The sequence below is a fragment of the Micromys minutus genome (assembly GCF_963924665.1).
Source record: "Micromys minutus genome assembly, chromosome: 32".
In the NCBI taxonomy this organism is placed as follows: Eukaryota; Metazoa; Chordata; class Mammalia; order Rodentia; family Muridae; genus Micromys; species Micromys minutus.
In genome coordinates, this window is record NC_137967.1 from 15421634 (window position 1) to 15447532 (window position 25899).

The 25899-nt window shown below is 50.9% G+C and overlaps 3 protein-coding genes and 1 pseudogene across 6 annotated transcripts; 3 read left to right on the plus strand and 1 right to left on the minus strand.

Annotated features, from left to right (window-relative positions):
• Positions 1–4560: 4560 nt before the first annotated feature.
• Positions 4561–5035, plus strand: LOC308413754 (large ribosomal subunit protein uL11-like; annotated as a pseudogene). Its single transcript has one exon. The product of its transcript is annotated as a large ribosomal subunit protein uL11-like (transcript).
• A 965-nt stretch (positions 5036–6000) lies between these two features.
• On the plus strand, positions 6001–11796 carry PSMD8 (proteasome 26S subunit, non-ATPase 8). Its single transcript, XM_080908288.1, has 7 exons — positions 6001–6221; positions 7418–7490; positions 7611–7713; positions 8950–9115; positions 9853–9953; positions 10530–10641; positions 11287–11796. The coding sequence occupies exons 1-7, from the start codon at positions 6054–6056 to the stop codon at positions 11422–11424; spliced, it is 861 nt and encodes a 286-aa protein (XP_080764414.1). The 5' UTR covers positions 6001–6053; the 3' UTR covers positions 11425–11796.
• Positions 11797–12202: 406 nt separating this feature from the next.
• GGN (gametogenetin) lies at positions 12203–14794 on the minus strand (the record flags this gene model as incomplete). Its single annotated transcript, XM_080909169.1, has 2 exons — positions 12203–12320; positions 12909–14794. 2 exons carry the CDS (start codon positions 14792–14794, stop codon positions 12203–12205), a joined length of 2004 nt encoding a protein of 667 aa, XP_080765295.1.
• A 3187-nt stretch (positions 14795–17981) lies between these two features.
• On the plus strand, positions 17982–24215 carry SPRED3 (sprouty related EVH1 domain containing 3; the record flags this gene model as incomplete). Of its 3 annotated transcripts, none has more annotated exons than XM_080908519.1 (5): positions 17982–18158; positions 19286–19454; positions 19542–19618; positions 22749–22889; positions 23547–24215. In XM_080908519.1, the coding sequence occupies 5 exons, from the start codon at positions 17982–17984 to the stop codon at positions 24213–24215; spliced, it is 1233 nt and encodes a 410-aa protein (XP_080764645.1). The 3 variants fall into 3 exon arrangements, with proteins under 3 accessions (XP_080764645.1, XP_080764646.1, XP_080764647.1); XM_080908520.1 differs by having other exon boundaries at positions 17982–18065; XM_080908521.1 differs by lacking the exon at positions 22749–22889.
• Positions 24216–25899: the final 1684 nt, after the last annotated feature.

Here is a 25899-nt window from a genome sequence, read left to right on the forward strand (position 1 = left end):
GCTGTAGATGTGGCAAGAAACTACTGGAATGTCACGAATAGTTCTTTGGTGCTTTTTTTTTTTTTTTTTTTTTTTTTTTTTTTTTTTTTTTAATAATCTCTGCAGTCATAACAGACTATGATCAGGAAAGAAGGCAAGGTGACCAGTATCAGCAAAGTGGCAAGGCGAACCAATACCACACAGCCTCATCCACTGTCTGCTGGGTTATATTTCTACCCTTTCCAAACATCACATGTTCTCTCGAGCATCTGCTCTAGCAAAATATCACACGCCCTTTTCCAGGCAGCTTCCAGTAAAAACACTGTGTGTCTGCTGTCAGCAAAACATCCTCCCACAGGTCTGCGCCAGGAAAACAGGCTCACAGGACAGTTTCCAGAAACATGTCATAGGACACAGCTGAGTCTCTAAAGACACCAGACATTTCCACTTCAAGCTTTGATTTCCCCGAGAAACTGTAGAGCAGGCAGTTACGGCCGTCATCATTCCAGATGCCTATACTCAGGTTTTCCTGAACACCCACCCCAGGAGCTTAGCGTCTCTCATGCCACAGCGTCTTCTCTACTCTCCCGGTCCCGTCTGTGACCTGCATTGTGTTCTAATCATCTGGTGCCCTGACAGTAACAACCAGTGTCTGTTTAGTGGCTCGTGGGCGATGAAATGGTTTGGAAATAGTTGCAGTCAACCCTAGGCTTGAATATTCTATGTGGAAGTGATAATTTATGATGATGTGGTTAGTTTATTTTTTTTTCACTACATTTATTTATTTTGTGTGTGTGTGTGTGTGTGTGTGTGTGTTTGGGGCAACTCGATAATAGATTTTCTCCTATAATTTGAGTTCCAGAGTTCTAACTCGAGTTGTCTTGGTGGCAATCACATTTACCACATGACCCATCTCAATGCCCCCCTTTCTTCTTTCATATAATCCTGATGTGTGGCAGAGCGGTGCTGGCCAAGCTGCCCTTACACCCCCATGATTCTTATGTCTCTGCTTTGTGAATGAGATTCCAACATGTGCCCACAATCCAAGCTTTTGGTTATTTCCCTCTAAACTCTTTTTTTCTTTTTAATAAAAGATTTTTATTTGTATGTGCAAGTACTTGCCTGTTTATGTGCATCACATGGGCGGCTGGTGCCTGTGGGGACAAGAAAAAAGGCACTGTGTCCCTTGGAACTGAAATTACAAGCCATCGTGAGAGGACACATGGGAGCTGGGAACCCAAAATCGAATCCTCTCTGAGAACAAGTGCTTTTAGTGGCTGAGCCACATTTTCTACACTTTCACTTCTCCACTCCCTCCCCCTCGGAGCTGAGGTCTCACGTAGCTCAGGTTGGCCTTGAACTGGTTATCTAACCGAAGGATGACTTTGAAATCCTGGTGCTTCCCCATCTCCCAAGCCCTGAGAGCTTTCCCTAGCAAACTGTCGTCAGTGTTGTTAGCAAAGGCTTTGCCCCCTCCCCCATCTCATGTCTGCCCAAGACAAGTTTCAGCACTGTGTGTGGACTTTGACCTGAAGCCTTCCACCTTCACCCTTGGAGGACGAAACATGTCGCACTGCTCCAAGAAAGAAGGGGTGAACCACAAGTCCTGTCAACCACTCAGGTCAGGGTCCCTACTGTACCAATCACAGGGCAGTGGTGGCTCCAGGAGCCTCAAGTTTAACTCAGTCATATGCCATTCCCAATCCTACCCCAATGTTGTGCACAGCGGCAGTTCTGAAGAAACTGGGCTGTCGGGAAGGACAAAAGGATAAAAAGAGAGCACCGTGACAGGTGACAGTAGTAACCCAGGCCTTTAAACCCCAGCACAGACAAGGCCGACACCAGCAACCCCCTATCTCGTGAGCAATGCATTATAGAGCACTGGGGGTGGGTGTCAGGATATTTGGGGGGTGATATTTCTGTCTTGATGGAAGAGGCGGATGTTGGATAAAGATGGGAAATTCTGGCTGGTGAGATGGCTACTCAGGTAAAAGTAGTACTTGTTGCCAAACTTGGCAACCTGTTTGACGCCCAGAACATGCATGAGAGAAGCATCAAGAGAAACGTCTCTCCTCTGTGCTGTGACAACCTCCTCAGGCTGGAGAGACATCTCAGCTGTTCTTCTAGAAGTCCTGATTCCCAGCAACCACATGGCATCATGTATAATGGCATCGGATGCCCTCTTCTGGTCTACAGAGGTACAGGCATATAGGGCTCTCATATACATAAAACACTTAATCTTTATTTTTCTTAAAAACAAAACAAGAGTCCCTGGACAGCCCAAGCTACCCAGAAAAGCCTTGTCTTAAAAACACCTATATATATATATATATATTTTTTTTTTTTTAAAAGAATGAAAGATCTCCAGGACAGCCAGGACTACACAAAGAAACCCTGTCCCCCGTCCCCCCCAAAAAAGAACCAAACCAAAATACAACAAGAATCATTATATAATAATAAAAACTGAGAAATTTCTGCTTCTTTTTGACATTTAAACCATAGGCATGTATGATTCTTGTAAATCGTGTACATTTATGTTTAAATTGTTTATGTGTAAATTTGAAGAAACATATGGAAGGTCTTTAGAGATGCCAGGGAAGTCTCAAAGATAGTAATGTCTAAAGACCCACAATGAGGGCATCAGTAGACATGCTAACAAGAAAGGGAAAAAAATCTCACTCAGCCTTACCTTTAGATAGCTACAGATAACTAAGGATATAGAAGGACGACAGTTTCCTTGAGGTTAGAGACCCTCAGTTTGATAACCAAGAACAGGTGGTCAGCCCTGAGATCATATATGGACTGAGCAGGTTGCATTTATATATTTAAGAATATATAACAGAAAATGAGACAAAAGGCTGTAAATTTGGCAGGGATTTATGTTACATGGGAAGGGTGGGAGGGAAGAAAGGAAAAATGAAAACAATGTACGATTTAACACCCATCCACCATTTTTAAAAATGAGCCAGGAAAGTGGCTCAAGCCTGTAATCCCAGCACTCAGGAGGCAGAGGCAGAGATCTCTGTGAGTTCTAGGTCAGCCTGGCCTACAAATTGAGTTTCAGGACAGCCAGGGCTACCCAGAGAAACCCTCTTTAGGCTTAAATTTTCTTTTTTAAAAGATTTATTTTATTTGTTATATGTGAGTACACTGTAGCTGTCTTCAGACACACCAAAAGAGGGCATCAGATTCCATTACAGATGGTTGTGAGCCACCATGTAGTTGCTGGAAATTGAACTCAGGACTTCTGGAAGAGCAGTCAGTGTTCTTAACCGCTGAGCCATCTCTGTAGCCTAGGCTTAGATTTTTTTTTTTCAAAAACTACTTTAATAGGGTTCTCAGACACCCCTCCCCCTTCTAACCCACCATCCAAAGGTAGGGGAGAAAAGATGGTAAATAGGACAAGGGGGTGTGGACCTGTTTAGAAGTAGTTCTTTGGGGTGGTTTTAATCTTTGTTGTCAGGATACCAGCTGTCCAGTTCAAATACGACTCAGCAGCAGTGGCACAATCCAGCAGAAACAGCCAGGCCTCTGCCTGCATTGGCACAAGTCAGCAAGAGTGGCCAGAATTCCCCGGGGCCAGAAGTTCTCTGCTGTGCCCCTCTCAAAGAACCGAAGACGAATGAAGCAGAGGCCGATGAAAATGGCCAAGCAAAGCAGGCGTGCCCTCACAGTCTGCAGAATCCTACTTATACTCCCTCCAGACATCATGTGTCCTTGCCCGGGTCTTGCTTCAGCAAAACATCACCTGAGTCTGCATCACGTGACACAACCAGAAATTTCCGCTCCAAACCTGTCTTGAAAAAAAAAAAATCAAAGGAAGCAAAAAAACTCCATCTTGGTATGTACAAATGTGTGGCCTGCATGTACAGATATGCACCACAAGTGTGCCTGATGCTTTCGGAGATCAGAACAGTTACAGTTACCACCACGAGGATGCTGGGAATCCAACTTGTGTCCTTTGCAAAAAGAGCAAGTAGTTTTGACCCCTGAGCTGTCTCTTCAACCTGTACTAATTATATGTATAATTGGGGCTCCACTCCCTGGCTTCACTTCTGCCAGGAGACCATATATATGGTCATATATATATGTGTAACAATTGAAAAACATATTTAATATCATATATATGTATGTATATATATATATATATATATTTTTTTTTTTTTTTTTTTTTTGAGACAAGGTTCCTCTATGTAACCCTGGCTGTCCTAGAACACTTGGCATAGATTGGACTGGCCTCAAATTCTGCCTCTTAAGTGCTAAGCCACTATACTCAGTTTCTATAATTATATATATATAATTATTATTACATTATATATGATATTTTTCGAGACAGGATTTCTTTGTGTAGGATTAGCTGCCCTGGAATTCACTTTGTAGATCAGTTTGGCATCGAACTCACAGAGATCTGCCTGCCTCTGCCTCCCAAGTGCTTTGTGTGAACCACAAAGCTCAGCCTGTACTTATATTTTAATTTTAATCTTTAAAAAATATTTATTTATGCTTTGCAGCCTTCGGCTCAGAGGAGGCAACTTTCTCCGGTCGTCCCGAATCCGGATTCATCCACCGGCTGCCTCCACCATGCCGCCCAAGTTAGACCCCTTTCGAGATCAAAGTCGTATACTTGAGGGGCACCGGAGGTGAGGTCGGCGCAAGTGCCTTGGCTCCTAAAATCGGTCCTTTGTGTCTGTCTCCAAAGAAAGTCGGTGATGACATTGTGAGGCTACCGGGGACTGGAAAGGCCTCAGGATTACAGTAAAACATCTAGAATAGACAGGCCCAGATTGAGGTGGTGCCCTCTGCCTCTGCCCTCAAGGAGCCACCAAGAGATGGGAAGAAGCAGAAAAATATCAAACACAGTGGAAACATCACTTTTGATGAGATTGTCAACATTGCCCCGCAGATGCGACACCGGCCCTTGGCCAGAGAGCTTTCTGAAACTATCAATGAGATCCTGGGGCCTGTGCAGTCTGTGGACTGCAATGTGGGTGGCCGCCACCCTCATGACGTCATAGATGACATCAACAGTGGTGCAGTGGAGTGCCCGGCTAGTTAAGAAGCAGCAAGAAAATATTTCAATAAAAGACTTATCTGATAAAAAAATTTATTTATTATATATAAATACACTGTAAGTGTCTTCAGACACACCAGAAGAGGGCATCAGATCTCATTACAGACGGTTGTGAGCCACCATGTGGTTGCTGGGATTTGAACTCTGGACCTCTGGAAGAGCAGTCAGTGCTCTTAATCACCGAGCCATCTCTCTAGTCCCTATTTTAATTTCAAAAATAAGGAAAAAAAAAGGGGGGACCAGAGGGATGGCGCAGTAAAGAGCACTGACTACTCGTCCAGAAATCCTGACTCAAATTTCCAGCAACTACATGATGGCTAACAACCATCCATAAAGGGATCGGATGTACTCATACACATAAAATAGATAAATTTTTATTACTATTATTTACTTATTTTTAAAGCTGCCTGCATGTATGCCTTCAGGCCAGAAGAGGGCATCAGATCTCATTATAGATGGTTGCTGGGAATTGAACTCGGAACTTTTGGGAGAGCAGTCAGTGCTCTTAACCACTGAGCCATCTCTCCAGTTCTAAATCTTCTTTTAAAAGTCTGGAAAAAAAGGTAAGAAAAAAAAATGTGGGAGAATGATGCTCTGATAAACACGAGCGCCTTAATTTTAAGTCCTCTCACGGCCTGCCTTTGTAGTGACACCTGACCGCTTTCCAAATGGCTCCACATCGCCACCTCTTGGCTTAGAGGCGGACAGACCGAAGCAAGGGCGGCCATGGTGACTACGAGAATGGGCGGAGCATTGTGGGTATTATTTTCAGTTAGAGCAAACCGACTTCCGGTCACCATTTTGAATGACAGCACGGGCGGAGCCGTGGCACGTTCTTTAAGGGCCGGGCTGCGAAGGCGCTCCTCCCTCCGGGGGGCAGAAGGTGGCAGTCGTAGCTCTGCCTCCAGCTTTGGGCTCCACCTCTCGGCCTCACTTCCGCCGGGAGACCATTGCTCGGCGTCGCTGCCGTAAGTCAGGTCGGCGTTTTGCCGCATCACGAAAGATGGCGGCTACGGTGAACGGGACGACCAGCGTCTCGGGCTCGGGGCCCGTGGCCACATCGGCCGGGATCCTACAGGCAGCGGCCGGTATGTACGAGCAACTCAAGGATGAGTGGAACCGGAAGAGCCCGAATCTTAGTAAATGTGGAGAAGAGCTGGGCCGTCTGAAGGTAAGGAGCCGCCGGGTCCTACAAGCCTAGTGCTTGAGGGATGGTGGCAGACGGGGAGCTCAAGGCTAGTAGAGCGGGCTGAGGAATGGGAAGAGCGAAGTTCGGTGGGCCCGGAGGACTCAGAAGGGAGAGACGGCTGGAGCCGACCAAATGCGACCCCTGAGGTGGCGGGGAGGGAGTGATGGAAAGATTGGTTTTGGCAGAGTCGAATGAGATGATGGTTCGAGCTTTGGTGCTTAGAGGGAGGCAGAAGTGGGATCAGACACTGAGGAACGAGGAGGTGGGAAAAGAATAAGGCTGAGATGACGGGGCCTTAAGGGGATGTGTGGTCAATAAAGCCCAGGTAAGCTGTGAGAGAGCAGAGGCTGGGAAACAACCTGTGTCAGGAGGGGCGACGGGAACAGTTTGAGGCCGTAACGAACCTAGAATAGAAGAGCATGAGTTTCGGATGTAAACACATTCAGGTGTATAGAAGGCCAGACTGGTCTTCAATAGTGAGTTCGAGGAGGCTAGGGCTACATAGACCTTGTCTTAAAAATATATAAATAATAATAATAGTAATAATAATAATAATAATAATGATAATAATAATAATAAGTAAGCAACAACAAAATAATGTATTAGGTCCCTAAGTTCACTAAGGAATGGTGTCTGGGCTGGACTAGGGGAAGGGGAAAATTAGTGCCCCACACTCCTTGACATAACCTTGTTACCCCTTCTCAGGCAGTCTGAGGTGGGGAAGGTTTTCCAAGAACTGAGTATCAAAGCTGAACATGATGTCCTACACTTGTAATCCTTGTAGTACTTGAGAGGCTGACACCAGGGTCTCCAGTTCTAGACCAGACTGGCCTGCCTAGGGAGATTCTGTCTTAAACAAAACAGAAACCTAAAACAAGCCAAAAATAGCAACAGAAAGAATTGAGGTCATGGGCGTCTCTCCACCCCATGATTCCATGATCAGTGCCTCCTGTTTCCCAGTGGGGTTACTAATGTTTGTAAGATGAGGTAATCCAGTTGGTACTCTCTGTGCTTTCGGGCCCTGTGCTGAATGCTTTACAAGTACTGACTTCTTTATACTCATAGCAGGTGTGTGGGTTAGGATGCACGTAAGTTCCATTTTGCCAATAGGAACATAAAAGTCCAGAGAAAGTAAGTAATCTATATTTGAAGTCTCCTCTTCATTCCTTTCCCCTCAGTTGGTTCTGCTGGAGCTCAATTTCCTGCCAACCACGGGGACCAAACTGACTAAACAGCAGCTCATTCTGGCCCGTGAGTGTCACTAGGGTTGGTGGCGGGTGATGGGCCGGGGTCATTGTAGGCATGACTATAGTGATGACCCCGGGGGGCATTCCAGCCACTACCTGAGAGCCCATCTCTCCTTACTCACAGGTGACATTCTGGAGATCGGGGCTCAGTGGAGCATCCTTTGCAAGGACATTCCCTCCTTCGAGCGCTACATGGCCCAGCTCAAATGCTACTACTTTGATTACAAGTGAGGTTGGGTCTTCTAGGGGAGGGGACTGAAGTAGGGGCGGGTAGTTCCTTGGTAGTTCATTTATCTCTGGCTCCCTCTATGGCTTTTCACCTGAGAACCATTGCTGTTCTTACTTCTATTCCCAGAGGCTGGGGCGCCAGAAGATTAGAGATCTTGAGACTGGGTTTATGTAGTCTCTTTCTGTTTCTAAACTGCTTTGTTTTATTTATGTATTTTCATGTATATGGCTACTCTGTCTGCTTGTATGTCTGAACACCAGAGGAGTGCATGGGATCCCATTATAGATGGTTATGAGCCGCTACATGGGTGCTGAGAATCGGACTCAGGACTTCTGAAAGTGCAGAGCTCTTTAAGCATCTAGTGCTTCTAACTGCTGAGCCATCTCTTCAGCCCCTCCCACACTATGTCCCCTCTTCCCAGTGTGGCTATGTGTTACCCTTCATTCTTGATTCCTCAAGCTGACATATCTGTAACGGCCAATAGGATGTTACTTTGCTTCACAATTTGCTGGTTGTTTTAGAGACAGGGTTCATGGTGCTCCACCTGCCTACACCTGGAGATTATATGTAGTGCTGCCCCCTGCTGGTTTGTTTGGTTTTTTTTTTGTTTTTGTTTTTTGTTTTTTTCTGTGTAGCCTTGGCTGGCCTGGAACTCATAGAGATTTGCCTGCCTGTCTCCTGGGTGCTAGGATTAACAGCATGGGCCACCATACCCAATAATTATTTTTTGAGGCTGTGTCTTGTGTGCCCCAAGCTGGCTGAGAACCCAATTGTGTAGCCCTTCTGATCTTGAACTTCAGATACTCCTACCTGTACCTCCCAGTGGCTGGGATTACAGATGTGCACCCCCATGTCTTGTCTAAGAAGTGCTGGGATTGAACCAAAAGTTTTGCTCATTTGAGGGAAACATTCTGCTTTTTGAGTATCCAGCCTCTGGATACTATTTTTATACAATTTAACCTTACTTAGGTTAGACCATTTAATTCACTTTTTACTGAACATGCCATTAAGATGTGGATACCTAGTGACAACATTTTAACAGATGGGAAGTAGGCTGAATCACTGTGGTCCATATATGTTTGTTCCCTACAGCTTGGAGCTTTTCTTGCCTCTCTGTACCTAACTTGTCTGAACTCCTACAAATAGTTGTAAGAATACTGGAAGGTAGATGAGGGACTTGGTCAGCTCTCCAGGACCTATTAACTTTAGTTTCCTCCCGCTCCCTGGTTTACAGGGAACAGCTTCCTGAATCAGCCTATATGCACCAACTCCTGGGCCTCAACCTCCTCTTCCTGCTGTCTCAGAACCGAGTGGCTGAGTTCCACACAGAATTAGAACGATTGCCTGCCAAGGACATTCAGACCAACGTCTATATCAAACACCCTGTGTCCCTCGAGCAAGTAAGGCTGGGTCGGGGAAGGGAGATCCTGGTGAGGTGGGTGGTACCAGTTTAGACTTTGGGAGGGTTTTCTGAAAGAATGATCAGCCATCACCAATCCACTAAGTCTTTTAACCAGCAAAACAGATATGTGCCAGGCACCCAGGTAGGTTTTATGTTAAGACAAATCAAACAGATAAAACCCCAAATGTAAAGTTGGTGAAGTGGAGAGGCAGATGGGTCCCAAGATAATGAGTTACCTGTGTAGTATGTGAGAAATTAAGTGTTCTGGGGACCTGGCCCTGGGAGGGGTCAGAGAGGGTCTGAAAGGCCTAAGAGGTCATCTGGCAGAGGTGGTTTGTGTCCTGAGGCTCAAACCTGTTGCCATATTTAAAAGACAGCAACGAAGATAGTGGAAGAAGGCCAGGGTGAGGCCGTGGGAGCTGGGGTTAGGAAGTTGTGTCAGGTTCTGAGCCGTCCAGAGGACTGAGCTGTGAGGTGGGTGGCGCCAGCAGTTTAGATGTAGGGGGAGCTGAGGCTGATGCACCTCTTTTTCCCCATATAATTGGAGACAAGGCAGTTAGGTGCCAGTCTAGAGGAGGCTGCCGGGGTGAGTTTGTAAAGCAGGCAGGGCTTCTTGGAAGAGGAGGAGCCCAGTCTACTGGGGATGAGTGGGTTCTGGTAGAGTGGGGGTTGGGAGGAAGCAAGGAAAGCCTGTGCCACCTCTGTCCTCTTCCTCTTCTTCCTTGGTCTTGGCAGTACCTCATGGAGGGCAGTTACAACAAGGTGTTCCTGGCTAAGGGCAATATCCCTGCCGAGAGCTACACCTTCTTCATTGACATCCTGCTGGATACTATCAGGTATGTGGGTCCAGGCTCCCAGACTTCCTGTTCTTGTTTGTCCCCTAGATGCCACAGTGCCTGATCCCTATGATTATTTGATGCCCTGGTGTTTCTTGTAGTGTATCTTCCCACCCCTGTTCTAGGGTTGAGTCAGAATCTTGTGCAGACTAAGCCAGTGCTTTACTGCTGAGTTGCCTTCCCAGCCATGACTGGGATTGGGGTATTCAGAAAGGATTTAATGTAGCCAAGACTGGCCATTACCCCGTTCCTCCTTCCTCCACATCCCACAGTGCATGGTGGGATTACAAACTTGCACCACCACCCTGGTTTATGTGGTGCTGGAGGTATAACCTCTTATTCGTTCAAACAAGAACCTCCTCTAGACATCTGAAGAAGGGTGTTGTGTTCTTGTGCAGGTTTTTATGTGAAAAGACTTAATCAGAACTGAGCTGCGGGTCCCTTCTGGCCCTTGCCTGCTTTGTGACTGGTCAAGTTAGTCCCCTCCCTCTAAGCCCTTGGTACTGGAGTCAGTCATTGGAAGACAGGGTGTGGGAGGTTGTCTGCCCAGTGATGAGAACTGTTACCTTTCCACAGGGATGAAATCGCAGGATGCATTGAGAAGGCCTATGAGAAAATTCTTTTTGCTGAGGCTACCCGGATCCTCTTCTTCAGTACACCCAAAAAGATGACAGACTATGCCAAGAAGGTGGCTTGGGTGTGGGACAAGGGACTGGATCAGGGTAGGGGGGTGGAGGGTATTGTTCCCTGTCTGAACAGTGTCAGTGAGCTGTTTGGATAGTCTGGGGGGACACCAGCAGAGCAGAGACTGCCTATGACTACACCTAGTTGTGAGACTCCAGGCTTAGCCTCTCTGAGCTGGCTGGTCTTTCCATAGAAAGAGGCTGGGGTTTGACAGGTGTGGAGCTAAGGCGTGTGCTGCATCTTGACTTTCCTAAGAATTCCCTAGAAGCAGCAACTTGTTGGTAATGGTTACCCTGCTTCATTTGAGTGGAGCAAGGCCCCCAGGGATGTTGACTCTTGCTGCTCAGTGACCAGGAGGCAGGAAGGAGGCAAGAACAGATGGTGAGCAAACTGTCAAAGGGATACTGTTAGGCGTGATGTGACAGCTGCCAGCCAACTGCTTACTCTGGACCAAATACAGGCTTTATAAGTCCTCTGGACCCGTAGAGGATGATGATTATGGTACCCATCTCAAACATGGAGAAACTGAGGCAGTAAATCTAGTGGCAGTTTTCCATGACGAAAGGAGCCGTGGTACACTGGGAGGTGGTCATGTAGGGTGGGAAGCAGCCTGTGGAGTCACCTACCTATTTCTTACCTCTCTTCTCAGCGAGGTTGGCTGCTGGGCCCTCACAACTACTACAGCTTTGCCAGCCAGCAGCAGAAGCCAGAAGACAGCACCATCCCCTCTACTGAACTGGCCAAACAGGTCATCGAGTATGCCCGGCAGCTGGAGATGATTGTCTGAACCTCGGCCGGGACGGTGGCTCTGGCTAGTCCAGCAAACCCACTACAGGCTGGCCTTCAATAAAGGCACACGAGCTTCTTATGGGCCCTAGTCTCCCCAGTGGGATGGTGGAGATAATTGCTCCTGGAGAATTTGGGATTTTGGGGGGCTCTGGGTGAGTGTTTAACAGTTGTCATTGCTCTGGGCTTTAAGCATAGATAGCCAGTGGCTCACAGGAGAGCACAGGCCCAGACTAAGGGACTCTTCCAGCCAGTCAGCTGTGGGTGCATTTTGGTACTGGGCCAGGGGACTAGATTTTTTTTTTTTCCAGCGAAGCACTGTATGTCTCAGTTTTTAAAAAATGTTGGCCATGGATTAAATTTTTAAATGACACATTAAACTTTGTGGGCTATCATTTGAGCCCTCTGTAATAAACGGTATATATATATATATATATATATATATATAAATAAATGAATATACCCTGATATGGGTATATTCAGTCCGGCCTCTTCAAGTCAACATTGTAACTTAGACTGGACTGGCCCACTAGCTGGTTTCCTGCAGGGTTCAAGACAGCTGTCCAGTTGGTTGTCCTCACTGCTGCTCCAGAGTGACCCATGACCTTGGCTGAGCCACAGCACTGACAGTACGAAGGAGAACAATGCTCCTGTCCTGGGCCAGCCTCCTTAAAGGAAGCCTTCCCGCCCCTTGGTGAAAATGGACAGGCAGTTAGGCAACTTGTAGACTGGGTACTTTATTGGCAAGGAGGGTGAGGCAGGGCGTTGGGCAGTTCCACTCAGGTAGAATGGGTGGCCTGCAAGTCGTAGTGCTCTAGGCCAGCTACCAGAGAGCCAGCCAGCTTGACGGTGGCCACCCAAGGTGGCTCTCTCAGGTGGTTGGTAGGTGTACTCAGCCTGGGAAGATGAGTTGACAGGGTCTGTCTTATGTAGTCTCTGTGGCTTCACTTCACTTTCCCCATAGGCATAAGGACAACCCTGAAGGCTATCAGGTTGCCAAGGAAGGGTATTTGGAGGCAGAGGTACATCCGTATAGAATGGGAAGGAGTGTGAGGAACCCTAACTAAGCTCCCAAAGGAGGTTTTTGTCTCTAGGCAGGCCTGGCAACCAAGTCCAGGGGCTTATATAGTAGTGAAGGTGGAGAAGGGCAGTGGTAACGTGTGGCCAAAGCCTTGGTCTCATGGGTGGGGGTTGTAAAGGGCTGTGGAACGCTGCGAGTTCCAGAAACAGTTCCGTACTGCCCTAAGGGACGGGTTAAATAGGTGACTAGGGACAGGCCAGCAGGAAGGCTACAGATAATAAACCAGAGGTCAGCTTGGCATTCAGAATACCAAGGAGTTGAGCTAAGACCAGTCAAGGGCCAAGGCTCCTGGGGCTCAGTTAGATTGAGATCCAGGTAACTTCTTGGAAGATTATTTCATCCCGGGTAAATAGGTGCAGGACTTGGAGTGTGCCCCCTCCTTCCCACCCCTCCATTTCCCTCACCAGGCAGACACGTTGCGTGGCAGACGGCGGTGCCGGCGTTGATGGCGGCAGTAGCACTTGCAGGGACAGGAATTAAGCACTTCGAAAGGCGGCCAGTGGCGTGCTGTTCCCTTGTTAGAGGCCCCAGCTGTGGAGGAGGTTCCGTTGCTACCACCGCCACCCCCTCCACTGCTGTCAGTCACTGGAGCCGCATTCGGTTCTCGAGGGCCTTCTCCTGAAGTCCCTTCTTCACGGACAACACCCCGGGCCGCTCGGGGACCTTTGTTCCTGCGTGTACGAATCTTGGGCTGGGGCATCATCGGGGGTGACAGCTCAGCGGTGGTGGTTGCTGGAACTTGGGATGTGACTGGGGCTAGAGTCGGGGCTAGGGCCTCCTGCTCGGCAGCTGCAGTCGGGGATAAAGTGGAGGAAAGGGTGGGAGCCAAGGTTGACTCTAAGTGGCCAGGGCCTGGGGTAGGCGGACGGGCCACCAGTATCGGCGTCCTCGGGAGCGCTGGCGGCTGTGGTGTGGGTGGCTGCGCCGGTGGTGGCGTGGCTGGCGGTGTGGGCGGTGGTGGTGGCAGCGGAGGTATCTGCTGCGGACTTGGAGGCACTGGGCAAACAGGCTCGCCATTGTTTGGCGCTGGGAAGATGAACATGGGTGGTGCCAACAAGGCAGGTGTGGGCCTTCGGGGCCCTACAGTTGGATGTGTCTGACCTGACCTTGGCGGAGGGGATCCCCAAGGCCCCGAGAGCGTGGTCGTGCGCCGTCGGGGTGCCCCGATTCCCCCGACAGCCCCATTGAATCGGAAGTGCCGTTCAGTACCATCAGGAGGGCTTACCCAGTCGAATTTGGGCTTTGAACCTGGGAAGGTCGTGTAAGGGGGTGGCGGTAGAGCCCGGGCAAGGGGAGCAGGCGCCGAAGGGGGACCAGAACACCCTTCGCCATCTCCGTCACCACCCTCGGTTTCCTGAGCTGCACGAGGGACCTCTCCCAAGGGACGAGTGGCTCCGGGAGGTTGGGGCCCTTGCTTCAGGACCTCAGCATAAGAGATGGCCCCAGAAGAGGCAAACAGTCCTCCGCCACCACCGGCCCCGATTGAGGCTTTAGCTGCTAAGGAGCCCGAGGCTGATGTTGGGGACAAATGGGGCCCCGACTTGAAGGTGACTTTACACAGCAGACTCAGGCCAGACTCAGAGGTAGCGGAGCGAGCCATTTCGCCCTCTCTGGCTTGGGGAGGTACCCCTCCGTGGGCTCCCCCGGCCGCCTGACCCTCGCTGCTGTGTCTGACCTGGCTTTCTGTGGGACTTGTGGCCGACGAGGCCAGAGTGATTCTGCGGCTCGGGGGCTGCGGGTCACAAGTCGATGGTGCTGGCGGTAGCTGTTTCCGAGGTTCCAGGGGCGTCGGAGGTGGGGCTGGGGCCCTCAGGACCGGGTCTTTTTCGGTCAGTTGCCGGGGCAGCGGTGGGAGCGGGCGGAGGCTCGGGGGGTCACCCTGACCACGATGGCTCGCCTCCAGAAGACCACGAATCCGAGGCACTGCGGTGCCCGTGGGTTTTCGCCACTTAGATGGCGCGGGCAGCAGGGTCCCCACGGGGGGCGGGGGTGGTGTAGAGACCGCCGCCGCAGCCGCCTCCTCTGGAGGGGGTGTCACTGGCGAGGGCAGTTCTAAGGTCAGGGGTAGGGGGGAGGATGAGGCCTGGGACTCGGGGGGTATCAGGAGTCCCGGGGGCCCGGAACTGCCAGGGAACCAGACGCCCAGCCCTCGAGCCAGGCGCATGGCAGGGGATGAGGGGGTCACCTCGGGCTCCACCAGAGGCGTCCTGCGGGAGTCCGAGGCGCGGTCTGAGGCCTGCTCTTTTCGGGAACCCCCGCCCGCGGACGGCTCCGACTGCACGTTCCCCATGTTTGAAGAAGGTCGGGGACTGTGTTTAAAAAAACTTCCACCAGTCAGTCGTCGGGTTCTGCGGGAACTCCACGGTTCAGTCTGTTCTCTGACTGCCCCTGTCTGCACTGGTCTGCCCTGTCCTCCAATGAATCAGCCCCCGTCTCTTAAGTCTTCAGTTCTCCGGTTCGTCATGGCACGCCCCCTTCCCCATGGTCTCGAGACTGAGGCTCTTACTCTTCGAACCTAACTTCTTAATGTACAAAAGTGCCAACCCTGATCCCTTGACTGCTTAGATCACCTCCCTAACACTTTTGCCACTCCCAGGATACCCAGGCTCCAGGAGTCAGTCTCGCCAGCCTCTCTGTTTAAAGTTTCAAACCACACGGGTAATGATGGTTATGCCCAGTAGCCAACAATGAATTCAAGCTTCTCCCCTAACACCAGTCTAACCAGGCCCCGCCCCATTCTCTAGTTACGCCCCCGATTGTCAGGAATCGGGCCGTATAGTCGCCCTTCCCCGCCCCGGGTCAGGTCCGCTTCTACCTAACCGATACCTGGGCCTGTTATCTAGTTAATTCCCTAGTCTTTTAGTCCTAACCCTCCGATCACCCACCGTCTCTCCCTGTTGATCATTTGGATCCCTCCCTCTTCTCAGCCTGCAGCAAATCCTCAAGCCTCTTAAACTTTTCCCGCTTGGCGTTTGTGACAGCTCTTAACTTAAGCTCCACCCCTTTCCTCAAGCTCCGCCCAGGCTCCGCCTCTAAATGGACCGTACTCACCGACTCCTCCAGCCGACCAAAGATCAGATTACTGCCCCGTGGGCCCAAGGCAGGGCGGGGAACGGCCGTAGCAGAAAATAACCGAAAAGAACGGATGTGCGGGTGAAGGCAAGTGGGCGAGACAGCGAGGACGACCCCCGAGATCTAGGCCCCGCCCCGAGCTCGAGGCCCCGCCCCCTGTGAGCCAGCTTGAGCGCAGCCCTTTGAACCTGGATCACCCTTAGAAATACAGGACTGTCTTCCTAGGGGGTAGACAGGCCCCCTTCCCATTAAGCCCCACCCCTTTACAATGCCCCGCCCCTCTCTGTTAAGCTCCTCCCCGGACCCCGCCCATGGCAAACACTCCTACGTAGCTCCTCCTTTTGGGCCTCTTATTTGACCTGCCACTAAGGAAATTTATGTCCAGGCTCCGCCTTGCTAAATTCAGGCAGCATCTAAGACCCTGTCTTCCCTCGGATGGCTCAGAAGGCCCACTCGCCCGCCCCTTCCGTGACGCACCCTCTCAGTTCCTTCAGCGTCCAAACCTCCTCCTAACTCAGGCTCCCAGGCCCCTCCCCTTTTCGAACCCTGCCAAGCATCCCGCCCCTCCCATTCAGAGCCCAGACCGTGGACCACCTTCTCTCTAGAACCCTGAGACTAGGGTCTATTTCTGTTCCCTTCTCACATCATCAGGGACCAACCGTTCAGATAAGTGGAAAAGTGGGGATTCCCTTCTGGGTCCCGAGAAAATGGGGGGTATAGGGGATGTTCGTTGTAGCCCGAGCCGGGCTCTAGGACCCAGAGGGCATGTACGCCCGCCTTGCTTCTACCCCTCCCCCAAGCCGCCCCCTCCCCCACACGCGTCTTCCAGGTTCCCCCTCCCTCCCCCCTCGCCCCGGCTCCCGGTGCCCGTCTCCAGCGCCGCCGGAGCCAGCGAGGAAGCGGGAGCGAACAGGAGGAGGAGGCCGCGTCGCCGCCGCTCGGAGCCCGGCCGGAGCCTCCCAGGCAGGTGCCCAGAGTGGCGAGGGGGCGGGGGGCTGACGAGACCGCCTGCCAGGGTGAGGGGGCAGCCAGGATCGCAGCTGTAACCCTCTGCCCACTCTTGCGCCCCGCGGATACAGGCTGGGAGAACAAGGGGGGTGGGGGTACCAAACTACGCGGTGGCCATTTGGGGTACCAATCTCAATTTGAGGGTCCTGGACTTCTTCCGAGGATGCTCCATTCACAAAATTCTGTCGTGGACCCTCGCCATTGAAGAACTCTGATGACTACTCTCCCCGGGAAGATAGATGTGTGGGAACATAGGACACCCCAAGATTTCAGTGCCGTGTCTCTGCTAGGCCTTTGGGGGGGACCCCTGCCCTCTCTCCCTGCTTCACCTGTTGTTGGGGGAGGCAGGCGGACAAAGGAAGCAGTGTCACGTGACTACTCATTCACAAAATCCCATCCCATTGAGAAAAGGGGGCTGGGGGCGCTGTGGTCGCCCCTTCCCCTCCTGAACGGCTGGGGAAACCCGACATCCTGCAGGTGGGGGAGGGGGCTAGAACTCGTTGCCTGGGTTCCTGAGGTTGGGACTTCAGGGTCCATGAGCCTGGGGACAGTGGGGCTGAATGGTAATCCTGATTGCTGGGCGGAGGGCTACATCCCTAAACTGGGGGCGGGGTGAAGTGTTTCTGAAGGATGGGGGGTGGTGGTGAGGGGATGGATCATAATCTCCCCTCCCATCTCTCTACCTTGGCTTCCCTCAACTGAGATCAACGGGAGCAGCCTTGATTTTTGTGAATGAAATGCTTCTTGCTTCTTTTCGGTCGCCGGTTGCTGGCTTTCTCTGCCTCCATCTCCTTCTCGGCCTCTCTTTCTGGCCATTTCTGGTTCTCTCTCTGCTCCCTGCCCATCTCCCGGTTGCTGGGTGACTCAGTGAGCTTTGCATCCGGTCTCATTCATAAATCCGGGAAGGGGTGGGGGGGAAGCCAGGGTTTCTCACCCAGTTAGTGGCCTGGGCGACTGGGGTGCGGAGGCAGTGTTGGGGGTACTGAAGCTGAGTTGATGGGTCCAGAGAAAATACATATGCGCAGGAATCCAGCTGTGAGGGGGGGACAATGGGTGGGGCTATGGGAGAGGGAAGGAGACTGGGGTTGGGGGGGGGATGAGCTGTAGGGGGAGGGGAAATGGCAAACCCAGGCTATGGGGGTGGGGATAGGGGAAGGTGCTGAAAAGGTGGGGATGGCGAGAAAAGGTAGGTATGAAAAGGAAGGTGGGCAAGATGTCCCTAACAAGAAAGAAGCCATGATAGAAGAAAGTGGGTAAGGGGTGGGTGTACTGGTGGCTTGAGAGTGCAGAGGTAAGAGGTAAAAGAGAAGGGCAGGGTTGGGGAGAACACTGAAACCAGGAACAAGATTTGAGTTCACAGCCTGCGTTGTTTCTGTCCTTCCACCTCCTCTAGGTACATGGTGCGGGTCCGAGCCGTGGTGATGGCCCGAGATGACTCCAGTGGGGGCTGGCTGCCTGTGGGGGGCGGGGGCCTCAGCCAGGTGAGCGTATGTCGGGTCCGAGGGTCCAGGCCCGAGGGGGGGGCCCGCCAGGGGCACTACGTCATCCACGGGGAGCGGCTTCGGGACCAGAAAGTGAGCCACCCTGGGGTGTGGGAGTGGGATGAGCGCTGGGGAAGGAGGGATGGGGTTGGGGAGGGGGTGGCAAGGAGAGGTCACTGTCCCTCTACCTCTGGAACTCAAAGCGGGGCCGTGGGATGGAGTTTGGAATAAATAATCTCGTTTGTGAATTAAGAGCTGGGATTTGGGGGTGGGGTGAAGGATCAGAAAGCTCCAGTCTACTGCTTCTTGGGCTGTTCTCGAACAGCTGTCTTGGTAGTGGGTCTTCCTTTCCCGATCATTCCTGCTCCTCTTTTAACCCTGGTCTGGTCCACAACGACCCAGCTCAACCCATTTCCCATATCACGTTCCCTCTCTGCTCAGAGTCCTCCTCTGCCTTCATCTTATTCACAGCCGCTCACCAGGAGACCGCAACCAAAGTGGCCCTTGTCTGCCCTAAGCATCTGGAGGCATTTATGGGGTCTGCTTAGAAGTGTTGAATGTGGTTGAGAGTCCTACATCACGTGTTTCTCATCCCAGCACTAGGGATGTTGTAGGACAGGATTATAAGAGTCCGGGCCAGACTGGGCTAGGTAGTGAGAACTTATCTAACCCTCCCCCACCAAAAAAAAAGCTTGGGGAAGGGATACATCTCAAAGCATGGCATCAGGAACAGTGTAAAGGGAGGGTTGGTATCAGACAAGAACATGGAGGGGGCACAAGGGGTGGTCAGTATCCCGTGGCTGTGTAAAAGGTAACTATCTCTGGGTAAGGTTTCCAGGGATTATTGAGGCACCAGAAGGGAACTGGTTGTAATGTTTTTGATGTGCTCCTTAAACTGTAAATGATGCTTTTTCTTCAATCAAAGGAGGCATCGTTAGGGTATGAGAAAAGGTTAATTTTTTTTTTAAGCGTTTAAAAAGATTTGAGGTTCTTACTGGGACAGAAATTCTTACTGGAAGAAATCAGATGAGTAATAGAAATGAAAGAATTGAAGGAATATTGCGGGATGGAGATACATCTCCTAAAATGAGGGTTTATTAGTGTTTAAGTACATCTAGAATTGGGAATGATATAGGAGGCTAGAGAGTGCAGAGGGGCTGGAGTTGAAAGTCATAGGCATGGCTAGGATTTAGCTGACCTAGCCCCTTCCTGCCCCTCAGACCACCTTGGAGTGTACCCTGAGGCCAGGTTTGGTTTACAACAAAGTGAACCCTATCTTCCACCATTGGAGCCTGGGGGACTGCAAGTTTGGGCTGACGTTTCAGAGTCCTGCGGAAGCTGATGAGTTCCAGAGGAGCCTGCTGGCCGCACTGGCTGCCCTGAGTCGAGGTGAGTCGCACAGGCACAGACTAGGCTTGGGGACAGACACAGAATCTGGGCTCTGGGGACTCACTTCTATCTTTCTCCCTGCCCTAGGCTCGCTGACTCCCTCCTCTTCCTCTTCCTCCTCCTCCCCTTCCCAGGATACTGCAGAGACTCCCTGCCCTCTGACGGTGAGTCTTGAGGTCCCTCTCCCTTGGGAGCTTTGGTTTTAGTCTACAGAGCTTCCTAAATAATTGCTGTGTAGTCTGCAAAAGGCCACGTGCTAGGGACACAAAATCAGGCCCAAATGGATAATGCCAATTCAACTATGGTGCCATTTTTTCTGTTCTTTTATATGCATCTATCAATGTATCTTTGAGATGGGGTCTAGTGTAGCCCAGGCCAACCTCAAGCTCAATAGGTGTCTGATGACAATCTTGATTTCAGTGTCACCATATGTGGCTTGTTTAGTCATGATTCATACATTTTGTTCAGGTGCTAAAAAGCCCCCACACCAGGCAGTGTTCTAGGTACCAGGGAGATACAATAAGCAAAAAAAGCTTCCGTTGTTCATGGTACTTTAGAGAAAAGGGTAAAATATAGAAAGAAATAAACATTAAAATCAATACATGGACAAATAAATGAATTGCTAATTCCTTGTTTTGGTTTTCTGAGACAGGGTTTCTCTGTGTAGCCCTGGCTATCCTGGAATTCTCTGTAGACCAGGCTGGCCTCAAACTCAGAGATCCATCTGCCTCTGGCTCCCAGGCTTTGGGATCAAAGGTGTGCACCAACACCGCCCTTCCATGTATTGATGATAATTCTATCTTCTGTTTATTGCTCAGGCTGCAGGCTTGTAAACTCAGAGTCATCTTTGACTCCATTGTTTTGTTTGTTTGTTGGACGGGGTCTTACTGCACAGCCCAGGTCATGTGACCCAGGGACAGGTGGTGTGGGATCTACTGTGAGGGATTGTTCCTTTACCGTGAGCGATGGCATTTTGGGCACTGAGTGAGAGGAAGGTGTGATAGCAGCTAACCATCAGCAGAGCCCCCTGGTGAGAAACTGACAAGAATCTGAGAAGGGCTGACAATGAGAAACTGATAGGTCAGTTAGGAGAGAGAGTTAGCCTGGATCTCCTGATCCTTGGGGCTCTTATCAATGGCTGGGTCTGATTGATCACACCCTTTCCCTACTCATAACCTTCTCACTGGCACATAGGATCAATCTGGGCCTGGGCTGGTCTGTCTCTCATCTTATCACGCCACACTCCTCACTATTCTTGCAACAGGACTGGTGTGTTCCTGTCCTGGGGCCCTTCTGTCTTCAGACACATCTTCAGATCTGACTGATAATCTTTTCTTTTGAGGCTTTCTACAAATGTCTTCTTGGTGGCCTCACTGAGCCCATTTAAAATTGCGTTCTCAGGCCAGGGTGTGGCTTGCTTAGTGAAGTGCTTGCCTAGCAGGGACAGAGCTCTGGTTTCAGAGTCCCTAACTGGTATCTGTAATCCCAGCATGGGAGGGGGGGGGAGGCGGGGTCAGGAGAAATTCAAGGTCATCCTTGGGAATGTATAACAGTTTTGAAGCCAGCTTGGAATACAGAATACATTTTCTACAGGTAAACACATGTCTTTATATCCCAGCACTTGGGAGGCATAATCGGGAGGCAGAAGCAAGAGGCAGGTGGATCTCTGTGGATTTGAGGCCAGCTTGCTCTACATCCAGGGCTACGTAGAAAAACCCTCTTGTTTTTGTCTTTTTTACTTATTTAATGCATGAGTGCCTGTGCTGCAGAGGACATCAGATCCCATTACACATGGTTGTGAGCCACCATGTAGTTGCTGGGATTTGAACTCAGGACCTCTGGAAGAGCAGTCAGTGCTCTTAACCACTGAGCCATCTCTCCAGCCCGGAAAATCCCGTCTCAAAGAACAAAGGAAACCTTCCCTTGTCAGGGCTACTTCCCAGTTACAGTTGCCAATGTCCCTTACTCTTGGTTCTCATCCCCTCCCACTTCTAAGACAGTGTTCTTTTTTTCTTTCTTTCTTTTCTTAATTCATCATTTTTATTTGTGTGTGTGTGTGTGTGTGTGTGTGTGTGTGTGTACACGTATGTATAAGGGTGTTAGATTACCTGTAACTGCCATGTGGTTGCTGGGAATTGAACCCAGATCCTCTGAGACAGCATTCCGTGTGCTTTTAACCTCTGAGCCGCCTCTCCAGCCCCCTGAGATGGTTTTCTTCTCCGTTAGTTTCCTGCCCTCTATGCTAACATGTCAGCTCCCAGAGGCCAAGGATCTTTTCCTAGCATCTTGCTTCACCTCCAGTGCCTAAAACAGTGCCCAGTACACGTTAAGGGTTAGGCAGATGGGCCGAATAAATTAAACGGAGTGCTAACAAACGAGGCACAGATTATCCAGATGCATTTTATGAGAATACCGCGAGCAACAAAACTAGTTCCTTGGGTCAAAGAGAGTCTCAAGGTCATGAGGGGTGGAGGTGGACCTCCAGCGGTCATGCACAGTTCCAGTGTATGGGGCTCTTGTGGCACGCTGTGGTGCTCAGTGAATATAGACTGCAGGCTGTGGTCAGATGAGGTAGGAGGTTACAGGAGAGGGAGCAGAGGGCCTGGAAGTGGAGGTTTTGGCTAATAAAGTATGAGGCCTGGTTTGGATGGAAGAAAGATGTCCAGGCAGGCAAACTATCCTTTTGCAAATGTCGTGACAGTGAAGTTGCAAAGTACTGGCAGGCCAAGGAAGTGGGTTTCCGGGAAGGAGAGTATGGTGTGATGGCCCATCCAGTAGCTCAGTGATCTGAGCTATTAGGAGTCTAGTAAAAAAAAAAAAAAAAAAAAAAAAAAAAAAAAAAAAACGGTACCCATATTCATAATATCTATATATATATCTATAATCCCAGCTACTCCCGAGGGAAGGCAAGATGATCTTGAGTTTGAGAGGCCTGGGCTAAGTGAGCAAGGGTGGTGGATTTGACGTGGTGGAACCCACCAGTGAGGGGCTGGGAGGGTGACTGAATGGTAGATGCTTACCCAGACTCCACCAGCAAGGGGCTGGGAGAGGACCAGCTGTTGCCTAGAAGCACCAGTGAAAGACTGTATCTTGGCTCAGCTGTAGAGGGCGCTATAATTGGTACTAATGATGACCCCCATTTTAAGAGGAGGACACTTGGGCTCTTAGGGAAGCTCAGTTGTCACACAGCTAGTCAGTGGCAGAGCAAGGGTTTGAGCCCAGAGGTCTAAGTTAAGGGCATCTTTCTTTGGTTGGGGAACTCCCCTCCGCTGAGGCCTCATCAATCTCCCTCAGTCCCACGTGGACAGCGACTCCTCCTCCAGTCACAGCCGCCAGGAGACTCCTCCCACAGCCGTCGCTCCCATTGCCACAGTGGAGTCAGCAACTGCCTTCCCACCGGCCACGCCCCCACAAAGGCGCCGTTCCTCTGCTCAGGTATGGACCTCCGCCCTCCCTCCCCTCGGCAGTAAACCGGGATAAAATCCGACGGCTCCCTAAGCTGACTGCAGCCGAAGCCCAACTGTACAAGGGACACAGATCCCAGGAAATGGCCAGCCTGACTGGGCGGAAGGTGATAGTGGGATAGAAAGGGCCTCGGTTTGGGGCCGGGGATATTAGCAATAGCTTGCCTAGCAAGTGGGAAGGTGCTGGAGGCCCTGGGTCCGAAACAAAGACTCCTGGGCTCCCGAGAGCTGGTAGGAACGTCCAAGTGTTTCTAGCTCTCTGGGAAATTTGAGGGCTGTCTAGTTTGTGCAGGGATTTGGGAGATGACGTGGTCAGGTTTTCTAATATGTTAGAAGATGCTGGTACTCTGGAAGGACTTCTTAAGTCTGCTTATCCTGAAGGAGGGACTTGGGGTCGAGTGTGACCGAACTGGAAAGTCTTAAGCCACAAGGCCCTTAATGATGTGTGTGTCTGCTGCCTATGTTGCTGTCTCTGCCGGCACGAGGAACCCCAAGCCCAAGAAAGTTCAGGGGAACACAATCCCTTCTGGCTCTTGCCTTATGCTTGCATTCTGGGATTTTTGGTCTATGGGAATGGAGTAAATTGCACATGTCCCTAACCTGACCTCCTTGTCCCTTGGCTCTGCAGAGCTACCCTCCGCTTCTACCGTTCACTGGGATTCCAGAACCTTCAGAGTCTCTAGCTGGGGCAGGGAGCCAGGGCTGGGGCGGCCGTGGCTATGAGGACTACCGGCGATCTGGACCACCGCCTCCACCTCTTGCCCTGTCTACCTGCGTTGTGCGCTTTGCCAAGACTGGTGCATTGAGGGGTGCAGCCCTGGGTCCTCCAGTGTCACTCCCTGCCCCTCTCACAGAGGCTGCACCCCCAGCACCCCCTGCTCGTCCACCCCCGGGCCCAGGCCCCACCCCTGCTCCAGCCAAAGCCTCCCCAGAGGCTGAGGAGGCTGCGCGCTGTGTGCACTGCCGAGCACTCTTCCGCCGCCGGGCAGATGGGCGTGGTGGTCGCTGTGCAGAGGCCCCTGACCCAGGTCGCCTGCTAGTACGCAGGCTCAGCTGCTTGTGGTGTGCTGAGAGCTTGCTGTACCACTGCCTGTCGGACGCCGAGGGTGACTTCTCGGACCCGTGTGCTTGTGAGCCAGGCCACCCGCGCCCTGCTGCGCGCTGGGCCGCTCTGGCTGCTCTGTCCCTGGCAGTGCCCTGCCTCTGTTGCTATGCGCCCCTGCGCGCCTGTCATTGGGTCGCAGCACGCTGTGGCTGCGCGGGCTGTGGGGGTCGCCATGAGGAGGCTGCACGGTGAGGATTGCTGGGCTGGTTTGGAAATCGGTCTGAAGACCCAAACACTGAAGGTCCAGGACCCTGAACTCCATATGAACCTAAAACCCAAACTTAGGTACAATTGGAACTTGAATGGCTTTGAGAGATCCCGGATCTGGTACCTGGACCCCAAACTGAGGACTGAGATCCCCAGATCCAGCTTCATCAGGGTGTATGTCCACCTGAAGTCCTGAATTCTGGATTCCCCTTCCCTCTTCCCCACTGACAAGACTTAGGGCATTTTCAAACATTGCATCTCAAGGGGCCCAGGAGCTCACATCCCTGAGACCCGGGGAACTTAGACCCTGATTTTTTCTAAATGCCCAATCCAGACTTCAGGTCATTCTTGACATTGTAAACACTCATATTACAGCCCCCAAATTAGTCAAGAGTTGCTAAAACTTGACTCTATATAAAATGACTTAGATCTTGAGACCAGAGGACCCAGAATTACCAGAAAATGGTCCCTGAATTTTCACCTGAGACCTGGAATCCGCACATCTAGATGCTCTTATAGGCCCCAGGACCTGGAGACACCAAACCCTTCTGGGTAAGAGACACTAGGATGGTTTGGAATCACCAGATACTGACCTGAAGTCTATCCACTCCTGAGAGTCCACAGCCATTCCCTTCAGTTCATGTGCAAGTGACCCACAAATTCCCTAGCACCCCAGATTTAAAATGCATTAATGCTTTAGATATCCTCAAACATGAAGTGTTTTCTGACCAAAATGACTTGGGATGCCCTTTTCAGAGCTCAGCAAGGCCCAGATATCAGACACCAAGATGCTTAGGGAGCCAGGAACCAAACACCTACCCCTCAAGCCAGCGTGAGAATTTAAGTCTCATGGGTGGGCCCTGAGATGCCTTGGTACCCTTAAATGTATGGCTGAAGGCTACCAGGATTTTGGGCCTAACACACTGGTTTGTAGAGATTAGCTAATCTTCCAGTTTCCCTTAGGCCTGAATTTTAAGACCCCAAATATTCTGGAAATATTGGCTTCTTTCCGTCTACATTCCACATTCACCAAGTTGGAACTTAGAAGATGTGGTGGTCATGGTAACCCAGGTCCTTCATCCCTTGACTCAGCCCTAGAGCAAACCCAAGGTGCTTTAAGAGCACTGGATCTAAGACCCTGAGATAACATTGGGCCCTAGGTGCAGGAGTCAAGCCCCCACAATTTTGGGATTGGTTTTGGCCTGACACCTTGGTCCCTTTCATACCAGAGACCTTCAGCAACAAGATGCCCCAGGATTTCAGCACCTTTAGGCTCCAGATGTTCCAAGTACATCTAGATTAATGAAGCCCCTATGTATCTCACCACCTCATTCCCTCTGTCCCTGTGTCCTGCCAACCAGAAGCCCATAAAATTGGAATGTCCCAGCAATGCCCTGATCCCCCTCCCATTACCCTAGAGCAGGGCACATGTGCCAATGTAAATTCAGATTCCTGAAATCTGGGACCACTCAGCTGTTTGCCTTTCCCTTCTCCAAGGCCTGGCTTTGCCAGGGAGAATTGTACATGAGCTGTCAGCCCAGCAAAGGCAGGCAACTGCAGGGGTCAAGCAGCAGAAGTAGCAGAGAGAGCTTTACCCTTTACACACCAGTACTTCTGGGGCCAGCAATTGTTCGCAGAAGGCCCCCTCTCATTCCTAACCTTGCAGATT

Bases quoted from the DNA above. Each gene is read 5' to 3' on its own strand.
- PSMD8 (XM_080908288.1), top strand. From the start codon at position 6,054: ATGGCGGCTACGGTGAACGGGACGACCAGCGTCTCGGGCTCGGGGCCC. The intron at 6,222-7,417 runs GTAAGGAGCCGC...CTTTCCCCTCAG, and splicing joins AAGAGCTGGGCCGTCTGAAG to TTGGTTCTGCTGGAGCTCAA. The intron at 9,954-10,529 runs GTATGTGGGTCC...ACCTTTCCACAG, and splicing joins ATCCTGCTGGATACTATCAG to GGATGAAATCGCAGGATGCA.